We start from the raw sequence: 19,506 nt of genomic DNA, 5'->3' as shown, positions 1-19,506 counted from the left end.
ATCTCAGTGTTTTCCATATTTAATTTCATCATTCTGAAGTATTTTGTGTGGATCCATTACTTCAGATTAAATACTATGTAAAATCTAGGTTGTAAAGCATAAAATAGAAATAATACCAACAATGTGAATACTTTTGCAGACCATTTTTTTGCCAATTTGTAATCTGAATAAACTGAAATTTCTTTCTGCTTGTAGCTCAGACCCCATGTTAGTCCTGGGTTTAATCAGGTGTCGGTAACGTTAATGTGTTGTGAGACCCAACGCTGTGTCGACTGATTGGCTCAGTGCGTGTTTGTAGCTCTAGTTTGGAAGGTATTTCCTGATTGGTTGCTGTGAGCAGCATGGGTCACTGTGGAAGTCCACACACAAGCCCGGTCATTCAGCTGCAGCGAACAGTGCTCGGCTTTCACCTCACTTCTACATGTTGAGGTTCAGAGGGAGCCGGTCCTGCACTGACTTCAGGTCACCATGGCTGGATCACTGTTACTTCTCAGTTATGCATATGTAATTTTCATTTTTGTCTTGCTGCATGGTAAGATTTTTGATTTATGTTCTTATGTTAATTTGTGCTGAGAAAGATACATTTTCACCAAATAGGAGATTGCATTAGACGATATTCAGACAAGTTTGAATCATGTGCATATATCTGAGTTTTTTCTTTCTGTTCAATAGGTGGCTGCTCTGTGGTGGAACCAAATCTCTGTGATCCAGGATGTTCTGGTGAGAATTTATATTGCTGCACAGAGCAATAAAAGCACAGACTTGATGCATGGTCAGAGATGAACACAATCAAACAATAAACTTTTTTTTACCATTTAAGAGGAGAACTTCTGTCCTTTTTGAGATCTAAATGTTAATATTCTATGTCCACAGGGTTTCCTTCTGCTGACTTGTCCTACCAGAAAGGTGTGAGGTACACTTACAGGTATAGCACAGTCATCACCACCACCCTCAAGGGCTCTAACGGGGGCAGGAATGGACTGGCTCTGGACTGTGTGGTGGATATCGATGTTGTCTCCAAGTGTCACCTAACGATGCAGGTTAGCTTTGTTGAAAGCTGTTATAAGTTGTTTATCTAAAGACGCATATTATGTTGTGGTTTCATGTGCCTGCTCGTCCAACAGATAAGGAATTCACAGATAAAGCGTCTCTCCCCTCAGAGGGAACACTCTGTCCTGCACTTAAAAAGTCTGAGGTAACACCCTCTGGATTTCTCAGTTTCACTAGTTTTTTTATTTCATTTTTTAGCTTTTGATATTTTACTTTGTGCTCTATTTATTGCTTGTGCAGTGAAACCCTCAGCCATTGTGGAATGTTACAACTGTTATTCCTGCTATTGAGAAACTCAGTTCAGATGCTCCTCATGTTTATTCTCTGGTCTGGAGAGGAGGAAGGAGGCTCATCTGGTGTTTTTGTTTCCCAGGGAGTCACTGGAGAGAACGCGCCTCAAGTTCTCCCTCCAGGGGGGAAAGGTCACAGCCCTCTGTCTCCAGGAGGGGGAGCAGGTGTGGGCTCTCAACATTAAAAGGGCTCTACTGAGCATGCTCCAGACCTCCCGCATGGTGACCAGATTTAAAGAAAAAACGGAGGTGAGTCGATGGAGACAAAGTTCTGTTGGGTACTTGTCCAAATAAATATGAGTGTTTACAACCCTCAGATTTTATGTAGGTTTCAGAAGAGCACAAGAACAATTTAGCTTCCAACCAGCCCAGCTCCAGCTCTTAACAAATATATAGCTGTTAAATAAAGGAGTCATTGCATAAGAACTGAAATACACTTACTGTATTACTAATCTGGCATTCTTCCTTTACTGTCACGATTTTCAATGTGCTGCTTGCAGCTTTGGAAAAACACAAGCAAAACGTATATCCAAACATGCGTCTTGATCAGGAAATGTGTGCTATGACTTTTGGTAGGAGTGAACTGTGCAACATAGATAAAATTAAATAAAATGCAAAGGACTTGTACATATACAACAACAGGATTTTAACAGAATGACAAAAACCCAGCCCTCTTTGGAGCGCTATAGCTCAGACGTACTTCAGAAACTTTCAAAGTTTAAAGAGTTCTGAAAAGTTGGATTTTACATGACTAAACTTGTATTTTGCTATCTTTAATGGTTTTGACATCATCACAGTTTAGTTTTTGTGATTTTGGGGATTTTACAATGGAATGTTCAACAGTGTGGGGATGTATTTTCATCTGATTTGATTTGATTTGATAGCTTTTATTTCGAACAGGTCAAAACAGTACAACAAAACACACACACACACACACACACACACAAACAAAGACCCATGCACAAGTAGAAAATATACTAAAAGTAGCAAAGAAGACAAAAAAAATGCATAAATATTTAGAAACGTAGTTAATCCTGCCTCTTATATTTTAAATAATTGTCAATATTAATAAAGCTGTTTAAGCTTTCAAACATTTTTGCAAACAATCACTTCTTATCACAAACTTTACACTACTTATAGATTGAAACAGGTATTTTTGTCTTTTTGTTCTCCCAGTGTCTCTCACTGCTGTAGGACTTATTTCAAATCCCTTCAGAGTGCAGAGAGCACACATCCAAACTCTCATTGTTTTTCACTGCCTGAGCTCAGAATTTTATCATTAAACTGGAAGTAAAGGATATTTTTAATGTGTCATATCTCCTAGATAGGGAGTGACAGACAGAGATGTGTGGTTACCACGGTGACCTTAATAAAACACTATCAGCGGCTTTAAGATTTCTTTTGAACTTGCTTCTCTTTACTTTTCTTACACAGTTTATACGTCAAAATGAGGAAGAGGGAAGAGGAAGTCCTAAATAATTATTGAGTTTTAGAGAAGAAAGTTGATGGATGTTGGAATTTTAAGCTGCATCTGCGTTTGGCTTTCTTCAAAGTATCTTCAGAATTATTTCTTGTTTCATTCTGCACCCAGTTCACAAGTCTTTTTGTTTTTCCTCAGACTGATGTACATGGCACATGTAAAAGCAGATATGAGAGGCGAGGACCTTTGCTGCTGAAGACCAGGGATCTGAATCAGTGCCATCAGTCCAGGCTAGACAACTTCTGGCCTCACTCTGTTCCTTTAACTGAAGACACAGTGAGTTTGAGCACCTTCTGTCTCTGTTAAAAAGCATTAAAAGTGTAAACTTTAACAAAAAAAATCAACTTAAAGTGGTTATTTCATGGACTAGTTTCAGTAGTTTTCTCTCATAATGTTGAAAATCAGCTAATTTTGTGTTAAATCCAGATGTAAAGATTCAGTTTTTTTCCAGCAGATTTTTATGTTATAAGGATTTTTGTTTTGCCAGTTGTTGCAGATGGAGCTACACTGTGTTCAGTGTCAGGGAGAGGCAATGATGGAAGAGGTTAACTGTACTGAAGTTGTATCCATGTCCAGGATCTCAGGAGTTGTAAAGACTAAGACAGAGTCTGTGCTGCTCCTGCTTAAAACCCACTCAGGAACTCCTTCAGGAGCAGGTCAGACTAGCATCAGCACTTTTTCTTCCTCTTTAGCAGCTCTACTCTACATCCAGTCTAAGCTCTGATTTCCTCGTTGCTCCAGCAGAGTCCCTAAGTGCTGGTGTGCCGACTGACCTACAGTTTGAGGATGAAGGCACTGCGAGGCTGGGAAAAACCAGACCGTTAACACCACAGAGGGTTGGTCAGTCTGTCAGGTTGTTATACAGTCTCACCTCAGACCCACAACTGGTAGGCCACAAGTGCAGCCGGCTCCAATTTGCTTACATCGTTATTTCTTTCTGATTTATCATTGTGTGTGTTTCACGTTACCTGCCTCACACACTGGGGGCTGCAACAATGAACGTGAATAACTTAAACTTGCTCGTACTTTGCCTGATCACGGACTGCATGTTTGTATTTAAAAGTCACATCTTTTCTCTTGGGGAGGTTAATCACACTCAGTCTAAAACTTTTCAGCACCATCTACTTACACAGCATATGTTTCACAGGCCCCTGACAGACCCAGAGCCAACAGATTTTCATGAGCTGAATAGTTTTATCTGAGTGGAGGTATTTTTGAGGAACCAGTGTGTATTCTGCGTTGTTTGATGCTGACAGATATGTGTTTGGGTTTTACTGAATCTGCTCCCAGGTTTCACAGGAGTTTCTTCAGTTGGTGTTCCAGCTGAAAGATATGAATCTCTCTCAACTCAAGACATTTTGGCAAGAGGCATCCTTTAAATACCGGAATGACTGGTCAGGATTTCTCCTGTTTCTTATAACAGATTTTTTAACCCTTTAGTTCCTCATTAATTCAACACCTTTCTACATTATAATACAATGCGTTGTGCTTTGTTATCAGTAAACTGGAATAAAACAGATTTTTTTTATAAGAAAAAGACCCCATGATTGTCCAAATAAGGATATATAACAAAGTTGTTGGAAAAAATCCAATTTAATCAGAAATCCCTTTTTGACAGCATAGCACATTAGACAGAGTTCACCTCTCTTGTCTGTAGAAATTAATGTTTTTTGTAAAATGCAAATGTATTAAAGAAATTAAATCATTGATGGAAAAACTATGAACGTGTAACAAAAAAAAATTAAATGCATTTAGGTTTGCTACATGATGTGCTAACATAATTCAAATAAATGGAGACAGTGTTTGGAAATAAAATGTTTATGTTATGTTAATCCAACTTTATTTGCTGTGCAAATTGAGTCAGAGACAACTTTCAGTGGGTATTATAAAATTAATACAAGTTTAGCACAAAAAAAGACTTGTAATGAAACTATACAAGAAAGTATATACATCAAACAAAAATATATAAGATGTTAATTAATGAGCATTAAATTTAACAGCCAGTAGACATTTTTTACACTCTTGGATAAAAATGAACAATTTCTGTTCACTTTTGAATCAAAGCTCAATCCTGACATGAAGTAGGTTGAAGCTTCCTTAAGGGGACATTTTGGCAATTTTAGTGTGGGGGTCTGTGTGAAAGTTGGGAGCAATTCATATCTTACTGTAGCCTGCCTGTGGTAAGGCCTTAACACGTTTGTTTATTTATTTTTAAATATATACAACTAAATATTTGAGAATGATAAAATGAGACAAGAGGTTTTCCCAAGATTACAAGATTACAGTTAGTTTAAAAGCATTAGATGCTTTGAATATATAAAAGCAATGAGTGTCAAGGACAATGGTTGTGGCGTTTAGCAGTAAGGGACAAGCTGACTGGGTTTAGGCGCCCACCATGCCTTCAACCCCAAAAAGCTCAAACCAAACTCACAAAAGAAATGCAAAACGTGAACATGCAAATAAAAGAAAAACTCACCTTGCAAGGGCAAGGCTGAAAAAGGTGTGAGCCCTTTGCAGCCAATCCAGCCACAACCAAACATTTGTCTTTGGCGTTTTCACATAAAACCAACTGCGCATCTACAGTAATGACATAATGTATAAGGTTAAAATTGAGTTTAATACAATTGCTGAGTAAGAAAGCATAAAACAAAACAGCAGTGGCAGTTTGGCAGTCTCTTATGTGAGAAGGGGTCACTTCTGATGCCAGTATCTCATCTGACCAGGGAAAATAATCCCCTTTCTTCACTGAGCTCTACAGTAGAAATTGGTTTATTTCTCATCAGCCCCAGCATGTAGCAGAGGACTCACAGCCAGCCAAACATAGCATACTGCATGCTAGGCTTACACGCCTTTATGGGGAAGCAACCAATTACCCAGGAAGTGGGTGGGGCTCAACATGAACCAGATGGGGTGAACTGCTTGTCTTCGAACAGCCTCAGTTTGAGGAAGTTTAGGTCTGACAGGACAGATGAGCTGATGCCAGGTCTGAACAGCCAAAATCAAAGTGCTGCCATTTGGCAGAAATCTCATCATATTTCTGTGTGATTCAGTAGAACGACAGATGACAAAATCTCCTCTAGAAGTGGGTTTGATTGGACTGTACTGGTCAGCTAATAATAGCTAGCAGACTGCTGTTTTTAAGCATTTCTCATGTTCAAAATTTCATAGCAGTTCATCCAAACACTTTTATTTAAGCTTTTATGCCACAGTCAGTTTTGCTTTAGGTGCTTATATAGGCAGAAATATTATGAAATTCCTGCCAGAAATATCTCCAGCCAAAAAGTGTCTCTTGCTGTATACATACATATAATGTTTTAGGCAGAGTTTGTCTTAGTGTTATCCACCGTTTTTAATACAACTAAGCCAAATTAATTATCTGCTGGCTGTTGCTTCATGTTTACTGTGCAGAGATGACAGTGAAATATCTTATTTAACTAAACTTTCAACTATTGATTGATTGATCAAGACATTATTTTTAACATGTTTAAATAATACAGCAAATAAAAAGACCAAACAAAGAGAAGTCAGCACATACTGAACATGTTCAAAAAAGTGTACAAAGAAGATTTAGTTTATTTGGCTTTGCATGATCTCTGTAACCAGTACAATGAATTATTCTTATAGCTTTTTTTGTGACATAGATAGTGATGATGAACATGTAGAAGCATTGCCTCAGACCTCTGCACAACAATTTAAATATGATGATAACAGTGAAGAGAGAATGTGGAGCAATTTGTGGTCCAGAATGTGCTTTATTTTATTTATTACTGAAATGCTTCTTGAGACTTTAATATGTTGTATACAAGATTTCCAACTTATTTAATTATCTAATACCACAACAAGACACTTGATTTCATGAACTCCTTCAATATCTGTAGCTCTGAAATCTTTTGACTATTTCTGAATAACAAACTACATTTTTATTTTGTACATTTCTGAATTGACCATATCCAGTAGCTCCTTAAATTCTCCTCAGAACAAAAAATCATTGTGTCATCTGTGAACAATACTAATTTCTATGCATCAGAGACCTTACAAATATAATTTCTAAACAGATTAAACAGTTTTGAAACCAGTACTGACTCCTGGGGGACACCACAGGCAATGCTTAAGCCCCAACCTCACAAATTGTTTCCTGTTACCTAAATTATTTTTTACCCAGTCCAGTCCAACCCACCTGTTCCTATACTGTTCCAGTTTACTGATTAACACTGTGATTGATTGTATCAAATGGTTTTTCAAGATCCCGGAATATTGCAACATCATACTGTTTCTGATCCATACTGTTTATAGTGTCTTCGATTGAGTCAAATGATATTTTCACCACATTTACAGTGTTTAGTTTACTGTGCTTTAAATAGTTTGACTTACTTACACACATATTACTGTGTGTACCAGAGGTTACAGATAGAAAAGCTGGATGCTGATGTCAGTTTATTCTTTTTGTCAGGCAGCCGTTACTGGATGCATTAACAGCATGCGGCTCTGAAAACTGCATTATTCTACTGACTGACCTGATTAGGAACAAAGAACTGGAGGAGGGGGAGGTCTACTCCTTCCTCACCCCCTTAGCCCTCATCCCTCATCCATCGCCTCAAATCATTGGCTCCATAAATGTAGGAAATTTGCATCTTAATCTCTGATCCAAACCTCTGTGTTCACAGCTGTCTTATTTTAGTCAAACTGATCTATATTCTGTTTGTGTTAGGCTTTACTAGATGTCCCTGAGCTGCAGTCAAATGCTCTGCTGGTTGGATCATCTCTGGTCTATCAATTGTGTAAAACAATTCAGACTTCCTGTGACGAAATACCCCAGGTACAGTCCTTCATACAGACACTCGAGAAAACCCTGAAAGTTCACTGCGAGGAAGAGGAACCCAGTCGAGTTAGGGAGGTACAGTACTTTTAATCTGAGGTCAGCGATCTTGTAAAGTGTGTATTTCTCATGTCTTGAGTATTGAGTCACTGTGAAAGACTTTGTATAAACTCTGCTCAGTTTGCAGTTATTATTGTTTCTTCTCCAACAGCTTCTTTATTCACTGAAATCAGTTGGAAACAGTGGTTTCCCTGTCTTCATTCCTCTGGTAACTCCCTGCATGCTGAGCCACACCACTGCACTGGAGCTGAGACTTGCTGCCATCCAAGCCTTCAGACGCTTTCCCTGCTCAGCTGATGTGAGTCAGCACCATATTCACTATCCTGGCTGGTAGCTGATCAGGACTGAAAAAGTCACAGAAAACATCCTGTTGTCTCTTTGTTTTCTTTAATTAAATGTAATTGAACTATTTTTTGGTTAAAGACATGCACATTAACGTAAACATCTAAATCCTTAAAGAATCAAAGGCCTTAAAAGAATGCAAATCACACTCCGCCTTTCATGCCAGAGTTTTTGATCGTTTTATATTGAGAAATGACAGAGTTGTGACTATTTTGGTCAAACCTTGTTCAGAACATGAAGCGCAATCTCTCGTTCAGGATATGTGTTATAACCGACTCTCAGCTACAACCGCATCGATTTTTAGCTCAATATCTGTCAAAACGACTGAGTTGTAGCTATATTTGTGTTGCCTGCAAATGATTACCTGTGCCAGCTCTCTTGAATTGGGTTGACTCCAAAAGTTAATTAGTTGTAGATGTACATCCATTGTTTACTTCCTGAAAGTTTGCTGCGGCAGCCATCCTGAGTTGAGTTGACTCCAGAAGTGAATCAGTTGAAGATGCACATCCAGTTTCATTAAAATCCATATAGCTGTTAATGAAATATTTTGCTAGCAGACAGACACACACACAAAACATTATTACCTTTTGGCGTTGGGTGATAATGAATGTTAGAGCAGATGAAGTGATAATTGATTCAGGATGAGCAGAGGTAGAGAAGATGAGAGGGAGTCTAACATCAGTAACAGAGCGGTTTCCTTCCATCAGCGGTCGGTGCTGTTGCAGCTGTACAGCTCGTCCCAGGAGGACACGGAGGTCAGGATCGCTGCGTACCAGCAGCTCATGCTCTGCCCTGACCAAGAAGTGTTTGAAGTGGTGAAGACGACTCTGAGGAGCGAGACATCCAGCCAAGGTCTGTTGTAGACCTTTGTGGTACAGAAGAAACGTCCCAGAATATCTGGTTCGAGTCAAAACATTAAGTGTTGGCAGTTAAGAATACAGCAGTTTTAGACAGTGTAAAAAAAAAAAAAAAAAAAAATTGATATACTGCTATATTTCTCAAGCTGTCTGGTAATGAGTTAAGTAGTTCTGCTAACTAATATTTAATCTATAAGAGAGTGAGCACGTTAGGTAGTTAAATCAGGTTTAACTGTAATTAAGGAGAACAACACTCAAAATTTACGTTTCATTAAAACTAATTTTAGTAACTTGTTTTGTGAAGAAAATATAGTGAACTAGTTTCTTGAAATGAACACATTTCTTTGTCTTAGACTTTGGGAGTTGATCAGTGTTAACTTATCCCATCTTTGTCTTCTTTGGACATTTATACATCACTGCGGTGCACAGAGTAGCAAAGTTTACTCACCATTTCAAGCAGTATTTTAGCCTGCACCAGATGCCTTGTTCAGATTGAGTGATGAGAATACCATTTGTCCACCTCAGCCATCACTGCTTTTATATAGTTCATTCCTGATTTAAGGTGATGGCTCCTCCAGCATGCAAACTCTGTGATGCATAATATTTGTTATGAATATAGCTTCAAGAGAGGACAGAACAAGCTTCAATGATTGAGTGTTAACTGTTCTCAATTAGTAATACCAGCTGTAAAATAAGAAACTGAAGGAGGTCTATATCAGAGAGTGGTTCCTTAACTCCCTTACTGCAGTATTTTACATATAGCCTATGATAACATTATAATAAAACTCCTGAAATGCTGTTATGGCTTTTGGTTTTGGTGTGCCAGCCCAAGATTATCACAATCACCTCTTTGAATTTTAAATCACTAAAAAAGTGTCTGTCCTGTCTGTGGTTTGTTTAACAAAGACAATTCAGAGTGGCAACATTCAGAGTCTAAACAATATTTTCATTTGCAACTTTCTTTCATATCAAAAATAAACTATAAATAAACTAAGGAATGGCCACATGTTCCCTTGTTGTGACAGCTGAATCACTGCTATGATGTAAGTGAGGCTCATCAACTCCTCTTGTCAAAATTTGTCTTTCTGTAAATCCTTTGCTTTCCTCTGGTTGTTTTTTTTAAGTGGGATCATTTGTGTGGAGTCATCTTACTAATGTCCTGAGGAGCGAAGACCCCATGAAGCAGACCTTAGTCGAGTCACTGCCCGATGACATAATCAGCAGAGAGTTTGAAGCAGAGTTTTGGAAATATTCCTCATACTCGGACCACACTTTTGCTTCAGGTAATACCATTAATATTATAGGCCATAATTAAAGAAACTTGCTAATATCTTAAAGCAGAGATTTAAACATACTGAGGCGGTGGACAGTGGACAAGGATCTGAATCTGTTTGAGGCGTACTGCAAGCTGCTTTTCTTATGTTTCAGACATTGGGATGCAAAATGTGGAAACATCGTTGATTTTCTCTCCCAAATCATTCCTGCCCAGATCTGCCTCTGCCAACCTCACAGTGTATATTCATGGCAGGGCTCACAACCTTCTAGAAGTGAGTTATACAGTTAAATTAAGTTTGTTCAGTCAGAAAAGATCTCGAGCACCTGCTTTTTCCTCTCACCTCAGGTGGACCTTCACATTGAAAATGCTGAGCCACTTTTGAAGAGCGTTTTTGGTCACCAGACAGAGAGCGATTCTCCTGCTGAAAACATGAAACAGGAGGCGAGACAGAGCAGGAGCAAAGCAGATGATGGCCACAGAGGAGAGAAAGAAGCGTGTTTGTCCAGCACCAACAGATATCTGAACCAGGCCAGGGCGATGGTAGGCTCTTTTTTTATATACTGGGGTACCTGATAGGATCTGAGGGTGAGGCCTGTGCTGTTAGCTGTCAGATTTTAGTCTCTCAATAATCATTTGAGTGTAAATACTCATCATTTTAAGGTGAATATCATGTTAACCTGCTCCTAAATTGAAAAATTGTTTTCAAAAATGATTTTTTCAAATGACTGCTTGCCTGACTGCCTACTCTAAACTGCAGAGCTCAAATGTTGTCGGCACTTTGAAGTCATCTTAATATTCTAATATTTTACCTCAGAATGTGTTATGATTGTGTCTCTTTCATGTATTAAGCCTCTATCCTAAAATGTAAAGATAAAATCTGTGAGGTTTTGGGTTTTTTCTTTGTGTCTTTCTTGGGTTTTGTTAGTTATCTTGTTTTCCTTTTTGCACTGCCTGTCTCCAGTGTTTTTCCATTCATCCTCAGTCTTCACTCGGTTTGCTGCCACGCCCACCTCCACCTGTCAGTAATGAGTTTAACGCGCCTGTGCCTACTTACCGATTATCCTCTGTGTTTTATAAGCCCGGTCTTCTCCTCCGCTTTCCGCTGGTTTATTGCTTTTGGTTCACGCTTCTTGTCCTTCGTCCATGTTTTACCTCTCCGTGCTTCGCTTGTTTATGTTTGTACTTAGTCTTAGTTTTTGCTGCCGCGTCAGCCTCTTTGTTTTTCTTTAATAAATTAGTTTTCTTTAAGATGAGTCTGCACTCTGGGTTCGTCTCCGTTTCTCCACACCCTGACAAAAATCAAAGAGAAGCAGTCACCTAATATGAAGCGAGAAACAAAGAACGTGCTCACAACCTCAGTTTATTTGAACCAAACCACTATGAGCAATCACCGAAGGCTGGTACAGACTTTAAAACATTTTCCAGCCTACATTTTGGAGTCTAAGAAATAACACAATTCAATTTACAGTGATATATGGGAGAAAATCATTGTAAATTGACTTTTGGTGTTTTCAGTCAGTAGGATAATAATCCAGTGTAAGTGAAGCTTCTAATTTATCAAAACTTTGTGGCACAAAGGTGATTGCTGAACAAACCCAGAAAAGGAAATGTTGATGCTCATCAGGCTGTAAAATGTTACAAAATTATCTCTTAAAAATTGGGACCCTACCAAGCCACAGTCAGTCAGATTGCAAAAGAGTTAAGAAAATTTTAAAATTATGTTACACAGAATTACGAGTTTAACATACGTAAATCTAAAAGCAAAAGTGTAAAAGTTTGTAAAGTTCCACAGAAACACAGGTTGACTGATTAAACGGACTCTTTTAATTTAATTGGGGTTAATGCTCTTCAGTTTAATAATAATAAAATACTAAACCAACAAGATGTGTTCATGGAAGAACAGCATAGAAAAGCTCCCTGCTTTCTACTCTGAAGAACTGCTTTGAGGACTCACACTGGTGCTGGTCAATTCATACGTTCACAAAGTCATATTCCTATTTGCCATTTCAAACCAATAAGGTGCAAAATTCTGCTTGATGCTGCTTCTATGAAATACAGGGAAAGAATGACCCATCCTGCTTGTGATTTTAGACAAATATATTAAAGAGTCATTTTTAGTTAATAATTATTATAATTCATCATGTCATTATTAAATATTTAATTGTTATCATTACGTATTATTAATGGACTTTAGGTCATTTATTTATTTTAAGATGGCCTGGGAATTTTTTTTTCTTCCATGTTTCATGCCTGTTGAATTTTTTAAGAGCTTAATGCACATTTTGAATAGAAGTGCATTTTAAAAATGTGTCTATCTTCAGAATCGGGGTTATTTAAAAACATCCGGTGCTATAGGTATGTAGTGACCAAAGCTGAAAATGTACAAGTTGATGGGAATACAAAATGACTCGGTGCTGAATTTGTTGGTATTGTGAAAAATCTTTTTTTTTCATTATTTTTTCCTTTTCTTTTTCTCTTTTTTTTTGTTGCACAATGACTTTGTTGGGGCCGTAAATGCAGTAAAAACAGGTCCAAATCATGATACTACCTCCACCATGTTTCACATATGTGTTAAGGCCACTGGGAGAAAACATAAATCCCTTTTTTCAAACATAACTCTTCTTTTATACAAAAGCAGGCCTGTGATTTCAAGCCCATGATTTGGGCCTGTTTTTGCCGTTTGCAGTGCTGTGATGGCTATTGCTTTAAAACCGTAGTAACTGCCAAAATACACAATTTTTCAATGTTTTTGTTTTGAATTTGTTGCATTTGTGTATCATAAAAAAACAACTAAATATGCATCATTCACTACCAAAGGTTTACTGCATAATTTTTAATAAATGAGTGAAACCAGCAGAGTCGTGTTTTGTTGCCAACAATTACGAGTCGTTTCGGCGGGTGACAGATATTGAGTCGGTAAAATAATCTTGGTATGTAAACGGAGTCAGAGGGAGAACAATGGTATCAAAAGTGAAAGTAGAAATTGTGCAGTATAAATCCAACTTTGTTCTTTCTTCTTCTGAAAAGAAACAACAACTAAAAGCTTCAAGAATGAGAAGTGAAAGAAATAGAATCATTTCGGGGAGGAAATCAGGCGGTGGAGAACGTTAAAGCAAAACTCACATGCAAATGAGCTGTGCTGAGATATTCCAAACTACTGACCACCAAATTCAGTTGTAAACAAAGAAAGGGAATATTTACTCTTTTCTAACGCATTTCTTACGAAAACCCTCATAAGTTTGAGCAACATTAAACCCCGAATAATCATTTATTGATGTGGAAATTGTTTTAGAAGCAAAAAATTCAAATCAATGTTATTGAAAATTGTGTATTTTGACAGATTTATGGCTATACGAGAATTTTCATAATGAAGTATCAGGACATTTGTTTGAACTAAATTTTAATTGAAAGTAGGACATGCTCCAGGACAAAGACTTGAAGCACAAAAGTAATTCAACCAAAGAATGGTCAAAGAAGAATAAAGTTAATGTTGTGGAATAGCCAAGTCAATGACCAGTGTCCTGACCTTAATATAATAGAAATATTGTAAAAGGTCCTAAAGGGAGCAGGTCAAATGAGAAAACCATCAACATCCTGGAGTGAATAAGCTGAATTTCCTCTGAGATGATGTGTTGGGCTGATCAACAGTTATCAGACACAGTTAGCTGTAATATTTGCTGCATAACAATATTATATCTTGTGCCTTGTTTTTAAAACTGAGTTTTAAACTGTTTTACCTAACTTTATAACAGTTTTTTAAGAATGTATGTGGCTTAAGTTTGGCTTGTTTCTGATTTCATTGCATGTAATTATTTGTGGGACTTAGTTCAGCTGAACAACCAGTGAAAACACAGCACATGCTGGATGTATAACATTTAACGTGACTTAATTTATTATCCAGAGGATAAGGAAATCCATCTGTTTCACTATCATGTATTCCTTCAACCAAACACTCATGTATCAGATTCAGACAAGTGATAAGATCTTTTTTACCTTGTAGTTTTTATTTCTTATTAGTTAAATATATTTGCTTTTTTGTGATCTTGTTATGTGTGTTTGTTTTCTTATGTTTTTGCAGCTGTTTGGAAGAAAGACAACAATGCATGAGAAAAGACCCAAGTGCTGGGTTGGGGTGAAGGTGTTTGGGAATGAGCTCAGCTTGTTCACATGTGATGATATCTACGATCGAATCAATCAAGTGTCACTCAGCATGGCTGGACTGGCTGTGAAACTGCTCAAGGTAAGATGGCAGCCGTCATGTTCAGCTCTGACTCGTGTTTTTTTACCATCTGGCACAACTTGGCTTCTCCCTTCCTTCCTTCCTCTTTGTTCTTAAGGGTCATGAGGTTCAGCTGAGTCGCAGGGCTGTGCTAATGAACGAGGAGCTGCTTTTACCGTCTCTGTCTGGTGTCCCCATCAAACTGGGCATCAACATGACCTCCCTGCTTTCACTGAATCTGAAAGGCAACATCAACTACAGGGACACTTCTCACTTCTCCTTGAATGGACACATCAGACCCAGGTGCCGTTACACTCTCAGTTACTGATCTGGGTTCAGTATCGTTGGTCTGTTAACACAGTGGAACTGGTGTCTTTGTTCTCAGTGTCTTTGTGGGCCTGTCAGCCAGGATGGGGGTTGACAGTGTTCTGGGTCAGGCTGCGGTTGAATGGGTCGCTGAGCTGAGGAGCTCCACCAGTCTGGATGGCAGCTTCCAGCTGCAAGAGGGGCGGGACATCAGGGTCACGCTGAACACACCGCAGGACTTATTGGACGTCATTTCTTTCAGGTAAGTGTTAATTAACCGAATCTCTAAAAATTATTTAATGAAGCCTCTGTGTAGATGAATGTGTTTTAGGGTGAATCAATCCTGATTCTTTTTTCCTCATGGCCAACTAAACAAAATGTTTTTTTTACAGATTACAAAACAAAAGTTCAAACAAAGTTTCTCATTTGCTCACAATCTTCACTGGTCTTCCTGGTGTAAAACGTGAGTCGGAGGCTACTGTCCTACAAGTTATAACCTTTTCACCAAATGATTTTGTGATACAGCTGCCAGACAAGCACCTCTTAACTCTTAATGGTTATAAATCATCAGTCAAGCCGGCCACGCTCTGAGCTTTCTGTGAAACCGGCTTTGCAGATCAAAGGAGGTGTGAATGTAATTCAGTAGGGTTGAGGAATTATAGTGAATAGGCTTAATAGGCTACAGAAGCCTATTAAGCCTCCTTCACACTAAATGTCAATCCTAAGATGTAAAAGCACTTTGAACCGCCTTGTTGATGAAAAGTGCTATATAAATAAATTTGACTTGACTTTGACTTAAAAAAACATCCAGAACATGGATGGTCTTTGCAGGGTCTTGGTGACGTCTTCAGTGGTGTATTAAAAACACAGTGGAATCTCTTTTACTTATGTTAGAGCATGATAGGTCCATGAGGGTTGTGAGCATGCACAAAACTTCTGTAGGGAGGTCAAGGTGGTTTATCATTGTGATGGCAGCGTATTGAGGCCTTGGGTGAAGCATGGTGAAGCGTGGTGTCAGTATACATATATTTATCACTGAGAATTTGAAGTTGGGCTGGCAACATTGATGTCACGCCTAGATTACTAACCTAGCCCACCTACACCAGCAACATGTTTTATGTCTGATTGACAGTTATTCCCCTCTTGTTTAGTTATAGTGCTGTTTCATATGAAGTTTAAAATTGACTGAGAAAAAACTATTTTTGTGGGGTTGAAGATTTTCTAGAGATATATGACCTGAATTCAAGTCATTATAAAGACAGTGGCAAAAAAGATTATGTCTGGTGATCCATTTCTTAAAAAAAATTGGTTATTCTGGTGAGAAAGAAAAATATTAGGCTTTTATTTTAAAGCTGTGATATTACAGCCACTTCAGCTTGACATGTCCTATATTTTTTAGTAATTGATGAGGTGCTCCACAACGCAGTGTAGCCGCTGTGTTTTCAGCTTTAATGACCCAATCATTTAAATCAGGTGTTTTGAAACAGGGAAACGTCTAAAATATGCAGGACAGTGGCCCTTGAGGAGCTAGGTTGGGGATCCCTTCTCTACAGTACATCATATGAAACAATTTGAGGAATCTGGAGGATTTTTAGTGCATAAAAAAAAACCAGACACCTGTGACCTCTCACCCCTCAGACAAATTACTGAGGAAACCTTGTAGATTTTGCTTGACCTCTGAAGGTTTTCTGTGATATCTGGCAAAAAAACTACCAGTAATAAATATTTAAAGTCCTGGAAGTTGTGAAGTAGGATCTCCATAAACCAGACAATGTATAGACACATGATTAAACTGAAATCTGGAGAACTTGTTCCACAGTTCACACTTGTTGTCTCACTCCTCATGTCATGTGATTGTGGTTGACTTGTTGATAGGATCTAAATGCAGACAAGCAACAAGAGGCAGATGGATGAAGCTATCCAGAGTATTCATTCTTAACAAGAAAGAAGCAAAGATGCTGCTTCAGTAGAAAATCTTTCAGAAACTAGAATCATAACAGTTTTGAGATAATGATGGTGTTTCAAAAACCTCTCGTAATCTTTGTGCTCAACAGCTCCAGATTATTTCAGCTCAGCGGAAACCACAAAGAGGAGATAAAGGGGCCAAAGAGTCGAGTCCACAACACCTCATGCACACCAAAAACCTGTAAGTCTTCCAGCCTATAGATCCCTTTATACGTAAGTCACTTATATCTTTAAACTTGTACCTACAGACAGTGACGATGGCCACAGAGGAGAGAAAGAAGTGTGTTTTTCCAGCAATAACAGAAATCTGAACCAGGCCAGGGCAATTGTAGGCTTTTTGTGAGAGGCTTGATAGGATCTCAGGTTTAACACAGTCACATGTGATAAAAAACCTTAATGTAAACTAGTTAATGTGGAAACAACAAATGCATAGTGCATGTTTTATATGCTGGTGTAGATTCTCAGTCATCCAGGCCATGGTAAAGTCAAACAAGGTTAAAAAACTGTGTCACTGGTTGTGGCTAATCTCTACATGGAGGAAGTGGAGCAGAGAGCCCTGAACTCCTTTGAGGGAGCTACACCAAGCCATTGGTTCAGATATGTGGACGATACCTGGATTAAAATCCAAGCTAAAGAAGTTGAAGCCTTCACCAGACACATCAACTCGGTCGACAACAACATCAAGTTTACCAATAAGCTGCCTTTTTTGGACTGTCTGGTTCACATGGTAGGAGAGGACAGTCTCAACATTGAAGTCTACAGGAAACCAACCCACACAGATCAGTACCTTCTGTTTGACTCTCACCACCCTCTGGAACACAAACTCTCTGTCATCAGAACGCTACAGCATCGGGCCGAACACGTCCCCACGAAGACAGAAGGGAAGGAAAAGGAACAGAAGCACATCAAAAAAGCTCTCCAAACATGTGGGTATCCCAATTGGGCTTTTGTCAAGTCAGCTAGGAAATCCACTAAACACACCAGGGAACAGAACCAGGAGAAGAACAGAAGAAAGAACATTGTCATTCCTTACGTTGCTGGAGTATCCGAGAAACTCAGAAGGATTTTCTCCAAACACAACATCCCAGTACATTTCAAACCCAACAAGACTCTCAGACAGAGGCTGATCCACCCAAACAACAAGCAATCCAGTTTACATCACATCTCAGCTTTAAAAGCTCAACTCCACACTCTCTATTTCTGAATTGAGAAAGTTCCTCGGATGAGAAGCGAAACGTCTTCAACTACAGAATAGAAGTCCAGTTGTTTTTGTTTTTTAACCTTTTTTGAATTTACATGTTTTATACTGACTGATTACAAGAAGTCACGGTCAGATATACAAGAGGACCCAAATCCAGGCTAAGACTCAAAAAGTATCTAAGTCTCAGGAATAAAAAAAAACAAACATTTTTGCAACACGAGCACAAATCAAAAATAAAAGAAAAAACACAAATGTGTCAGTTTTATTGCTGAAATGTCCTGCCGAGATTTTAGAGGAAGATGTGCTGCCTTCAAGACTGCTTCATTTCCATCTACAACCAACAACAAAATGATGTAAACCATATTCTGCTCACATTACAAAACAAAGGAAAAAATTTTTGTGGGCAGAGTTCTTGTAGTTCCAATTTATTATCTAATGTATGGGATTTTAAACTTGGCTTATGGTTCCTTTCAGGGTCTAAAATGATTGGCTGGCAGCTGTGCGCCAACGTCTCTTATCCACCTCTTTCTTCTGGTATCACTGTCCCCCCTCCCGGACCGGTTCATCTCTCCCTCAGGCTGCTGAAACTAGACAGAGGCCTCCATTACTATCTGCTGGAAGTGGCCTACTCACTCCATCATCAGGTGCACAAGGATATGAAGTGATACCAACATTAGAATTTTAGAATTTCAGTAAATTCATCGAGAATTTATTTCACTTGTACTGTATTTTTCACTCTATCTCATCTGCATTAATATCTAAATGGGATATTGTGTCTCACATGTTCTGGTTCAGAGAGGCTCCTGGCTTCCCAGAGAGGCGTCCATCCACCTCCTACTGGCCACTCCGCAGTCCTCCATCCCCAGAGACATGTCTTTGGATCTGGCCTTCAACTCTCACAGAGTGCTGCTGAGGATCACCCATCCTCTGAAAACCATCCTTATACAAGGTTGGTCCCAGAGGAACGCTAACAGCCAGGAAGATATTTTTCTTCTTTTTTTTAGGATATCATTTTTAAAACCTGTTTTTTTTCAGGACAATTTGAACAAGAGAAGAACATCAAGTCAGGGAAACTGGAGCTTGTGATTGACAGTGTTCATTATTATGTCATGGTTAGTGTCATGCTGGAGTTTGTATGAGAAGATTAGGTGTAATCTTTTTGATAGATTTAATTTTAATCTCATTTCTTGCAGGGTTTGGTTGACACCCACACCCTCCTGCCTGAGTTGAGGACACGTTATCACTTCGAAGCTAAGATGGCTGCAGACGACCATCCGATGATCGTAACTGCAAATATTACTCGAGGGCTGGGCAGGAAGACCAGCTTTTCTGCTGCTGTGAAGAATGTGTTCAGAGAAACTGCATCCCTCTCAGGTGGTTATTTAGTTTTGTAAATATTATAAAACATCGACTGGACAAACGACTGAACATGCGTTTGTCTGTGATCAGTGGCTCTGGAGCGCCGGCGGGATGGCAGCAGCAGCAGCAGCAGCAGCAGCCAGTACTCAGTGGAGGCAGAGCTCCTTTTACCTGGACTGGTGGGCAGCAGGATGCTGGGACTCATGGAGCAGAGGGGGTCACTATGGAGCTCTGTGCTCAGGCTCAAATATGGCCTGGGGGGTGAGCTTAGACATTATTTAAAAG

At 38.9% G+C, this 19,506-nt stretch overlaps 1 protein-coding gene across 1 annotated transcript in view; it reads left to right on the top strand.

Annotated features, from left to right (window-relative positions):
- The first annotated feature begins 468 nt into the window (after positions 1 to 468).
- Positions 469 to 19,506, top strand: part of LOC108248532 — a 64,991-nt gene continuing 45,953 nt past the window's right edge. Inside the window, exons 1-25 of the mRNA XM_037981932.1 lie at positions 469 to 532; positions 673 to 720; positions 874 to 1,040; positions 1,125 to 1,195; positions 1,424 to 1,589; positions 2,959 to 3,096; positions 3,308 to 3,476; positions 3,565 to 3,707; positions 4,111 to 4,214; positions 7,271 to 7,436; positions 7,529 to 7,714; positions 7,848 to 7,994; positions 8,746 to 8,890; positions 10,020 to 10,178; positions 10,324 to 10,442; positions 10,517 to 10,711; positions 14,250 to 14,411; positions 14,509 to 14,693; positions 14,776 to 14,958; positions 16,751 to 16,842; positions 18,337 to 18,506; positions 18,658 to 18,811; positions 18,898 to 18,974; positions 19,056 to 19,236; positions 19,312 to 19,482. Coding sequence (XP_037837860.1) covers positions 469 to 532; positions 673 to 720; positions 874 to 1,040; positions 1,125 to 1,195; positions 1,424 to 1,589; positions 2,959 to 3,096; positions 3,308 to 3,476; positions 3,565 to 3,707; positions 4,111 to 4,214; positions 7,271 to 7,436; positions 7,529 to 7,714; positions 7,848 to 7,994; positions 8,746 to 8,890; positions 10,020 to 10,178; positions 10,324 to 10,442; positions 10,517 to 10,711; positions 14,250 to 14,411; positions 14,509 to 14,693; positions 14,776 to 14,958; positions 16,751 to 16,842; positions 18,337 to 18,506; positions 18,658 to 18,811; positions 18,898 to 18,974; positions 19,056 to 19,236; positions 19,312 to 19,482 — 3,562 coding nt within the window. The remainder of the gene's footprint in view (positions 533 to 672; positions 721 to 873; positions 1,041 to 1,124; positions 1,196 to 1,423; positions 1,590 to 2,958; positions 3,097 to 3,307; positions 3,477 to 3,564; positions 3,708 to 4,110; positions 4,215 to 7,270; positions 7,437 to 7,528; positions 7,715 to 7,847; positions 7,995 to 8,745; positions 8,891 to 10,019; positions 10,179 to 10,323; positions 10,443 to 10,516; positions 10,712 to 14,249; positions 14,412 to 14,508; positions 14,694 to 14,775; positions 14,959 to 16,750; positions 16,843 to 18,336; positions 18,507 to 18,657; positions 18,812 to 18,897; positions 18,975 to 19,055; positions 19,237 to 19,311; positions 19,483 to 19,506) is intronic.

Source organism: Kryptolebias marmoratus, linkage group LG20, assembly GCF_001649575.2.
Source record: "Kryptolebias marmoratus isolate JLee-2015 linkage group LG20, ASM164957v2, whole genome shotgun sequence".
NCBI classification, from domain to species: domain Eukaryota; kingdom Metazoa; phylum Chordata; class Actinopteri; order Cyprinodontiformes; family Rivulidae; genus Kryptolebias; species Kryptolebias marmoratus.
This window is presented reverse-complemented; position numbering and strand designations above follow the sequence as displayed.